We start from the raw sequence: 2,500 nt of genomic DNA, 5'->3' as shown, positions 1-2,500 counted from the left end.
ACTGCAAATAAACACTCGACATATTCCGCTTTCATTTTGACTGGTGCGCTTGGGCATTATGTATTTAGTTGCCAAACTACTTTTATTGAAAATTAACTCAGCTGGTTCATCTTTATGAACTGCATAAAATTGTGTTATTTGTCAATTGGTTTTCCGACTTGGATGTTTAAACGTGACAAGCATGTATTTAAAGCCATGCATTTCTGTTTACGCTCTAGAGCATTTTGTTGTGTTGTTTATATTCGGCTTTTTGAGTTTTAATTATATTCACTTTTAAATTTATCCCTTCCTTTTTTCAGAAATTATAGTGCAATAATTGTTTTCTTCATTTCACAGCATCAAAGCAATTAGCTGAAATATGTTAAAATAGCTAAGAGTATCTGGTATACTCCGAATGGAATGACATTGGCAGTTCATTGTATTTAATATATAAATGTTAGACCCATATTCGAAAAAAAAAAGAATGATATTAAAATTCTGAGCCCAGCTATCTTCTTAAGTTTAAATACAGCAATGAAAAAGAAAGTAAAAAACCCTGTAGGCTGCTCTACGATAAGCTAGTAACTTGAGCACTATCAAGTGACAATTTACAACTCTGTCGCGGTTTAATTTCGTCCTCGTGGGAGGGAAAATTAAGGTGTTTGCTCATGTATTCACACTTCGTGGCGCTCTTTAGCCAATAAAACCAAAACTTCCGCAAGTCTAACAGATCATTTTATCATGATAACATAGATGTGCTCAAGAATATTATACCATTTTAGGAACTACCGTTGATTTGTGGACGATAAAAATTGGGTCTAATATCCTTTCCTTTCTCATCCGGAGATCTTCACGGGTTTTGTTAGCTTTCTAAATGAGAAGTCAGCCAAGGTTTATTTTGCAAATGAACTAATTTGCATAAGGCACGAAGGCCTTTCGATTAAAAGGGAAATTCTGTTAAAACAGTCCACTCTAGGGTTTCGTCAGCTGACAGTTTAAATGTAAATAGAGCCGAAGACAACTTTGCTCTCACAGCCAATAAGATTTCAGCTATAGTTAATAACATATCCGTTTCACAAAGGAGAAGTATTTAATCATCTTTTGGAAAAGCCGTATAAAATAATTATTGCTGCTTTGAAAATTGCGAAACCACATATTTAAACTTTGATAGAGTTTTGAACCTTTTTCCGGGGTTTAGTTATCTGGGAAGAAATTCCCCTGACACTCTACTATCTTTTGAGTTTACATTTTGAAATTTGAAATTTGCCAGACAGTTCTGGGCAGGTGATGTGTATTATTTGCCTTTTCTCTTGGATAACATCTCTACGCGTTCGGTGTTAAAATTAGTATGTTCAGTGTTTGCCAATGGGCAGCACAAAAATATTAATTTAACACCTTGGTTTTCAATATCGCAGCCAAGTGGCCCGACAGTTTCACCTCTGAGCACCCTTTTTATCCTTAAAATGGAACTGAGAAGGAGGTTATTGTTTCTTGTTATCATTTGGCTTTCAGTCCAGGTTAGAGTTTCGTTTTTGAAATCCTCGCCTAATTGCGGTTTTCGTTTATGGGTCTAATACACACACACTGGCATCTTTAAGTCACGCTCTATTTTTTCTATCCGACAGGAGTTTATTCGTGGTGGTACAGAAGGATTAAATTGTAAGTATTTCGTTTTTCTTCCTAAAAATATCACTACCAATGCAAGCTTGGCTATAAATTCATTGCCATAGTTTTGGACCCCTTGCATTGTATTTTAAGGATTAAAATGACCCAAAAACCAGTTGGACAAAATAGGCATTCTTTCTTGAGGACAGAAATTCCGGAAATTTGTGATAGCTGACGTTTTTGAATTAATTTAAGAAAGCGTATTTTTCTTTAATTTCTGTAATAATTGATTCCTAGAGATAAATAATACAAAAAAGGCTGTGAGAGAAACAGCTCAGTATATATTTCATATTTCCTTTGGTTACAGGAGGAGCAATTATAAACTATACCCTGAGTTTCTCTGTTAAGGACTGATTTTTTGAATTCTGTTTGTTCTACTTGAATATCCTTCTTGATAGCAAGCAATGATCGGTTTGTCTTCCGCTTGTGCTAAGAGCGAAGAATAACATGGGCGGCAGAAATGGTTGTTAAACTGTGGTGGCCTTTGAAATTTTATTGTTTTTTTTAGTTAGCGTGAAATTTCTTCTCGACTTTCCTCAGTTCTACTCTAGCACACTTAATGTTGACGATATTCATCTTGTGGTAAACAATTCTGATCAGAACGACGTTTTTAGCATCGTGAATTCAAATAGTGAAAGGGAATTGCCCACGTCAGCGAAGAACTTAAGGTGGCATCGACCGGTTTCAACAATTGGGAGGGGATGTCTCATCATTAGAAGGATTACCTAAACAAAACTGTTTCACTTAATGGCAATGTTTTGGTACCATTTAAAACCCCAATAATTGATAGCAAAATGCACATATTAATGTGACGTACCATGGCAACAAAATAACCATCTAAAAGCGCCTTATATTT

At 35.3% G+C, this 2,500-nt stretch overlaps 1 protein-coding gene across 3 annotated transcripts in view; it reads left to right on the top strand.

The window, feature by feature from the left end:
• Nucleotides 1-1,104: 1,104 nt before the first annotated feature.
• LOC137998263 (uncharacterized) overlaps nucleotides 1,105-2,500 on the top strand; it is an 87,876-nt gene continuing 86,480 nt past the window's right edge. For all 3 annotated transcript variants that reach the window (XM_068844600.1, XM_068844599.1, XM_068844598.1), the window contains exons 1-3: nucleotides 1,105-1,263; nucleotides 1,395-1,496; nucleotides 1,605-1,638. In XM_068844600.1, coding sequence (XP_068700701.1) covers nucleotides 1,443-1,496; nucleotides 1,605-1,638 — 88 coding nt within the window. In that variant the 5' untranslated portion in view covers nucleotides 1,105-1,263; nucleotides 1,395-1,442. The remainder of the gene's footprint in view (nucleotides 1,264-1,394; nucleotides 1,497-1,604; nucleotides 1,639-2,500) is intronic.

This window comes from Montipora foliosa, chromosome 1 (genome assembly GCF_036669935.1).
Source record: "Montipora foliosa isolate CH-2021 chromosome 1, ASM3666993v2, whole genome shotgun sequence".
Taxonomy (NCBI): domain Eukaryota; kingdom Metazoa; phylum Cnidaria; class Anthozoa; order Scleractinia; family Acroporidae; genus Montipora; species Montipora foliosa.
This window is presented reverse-complemented; position numbering and strand designations above follow the sequence as displayed.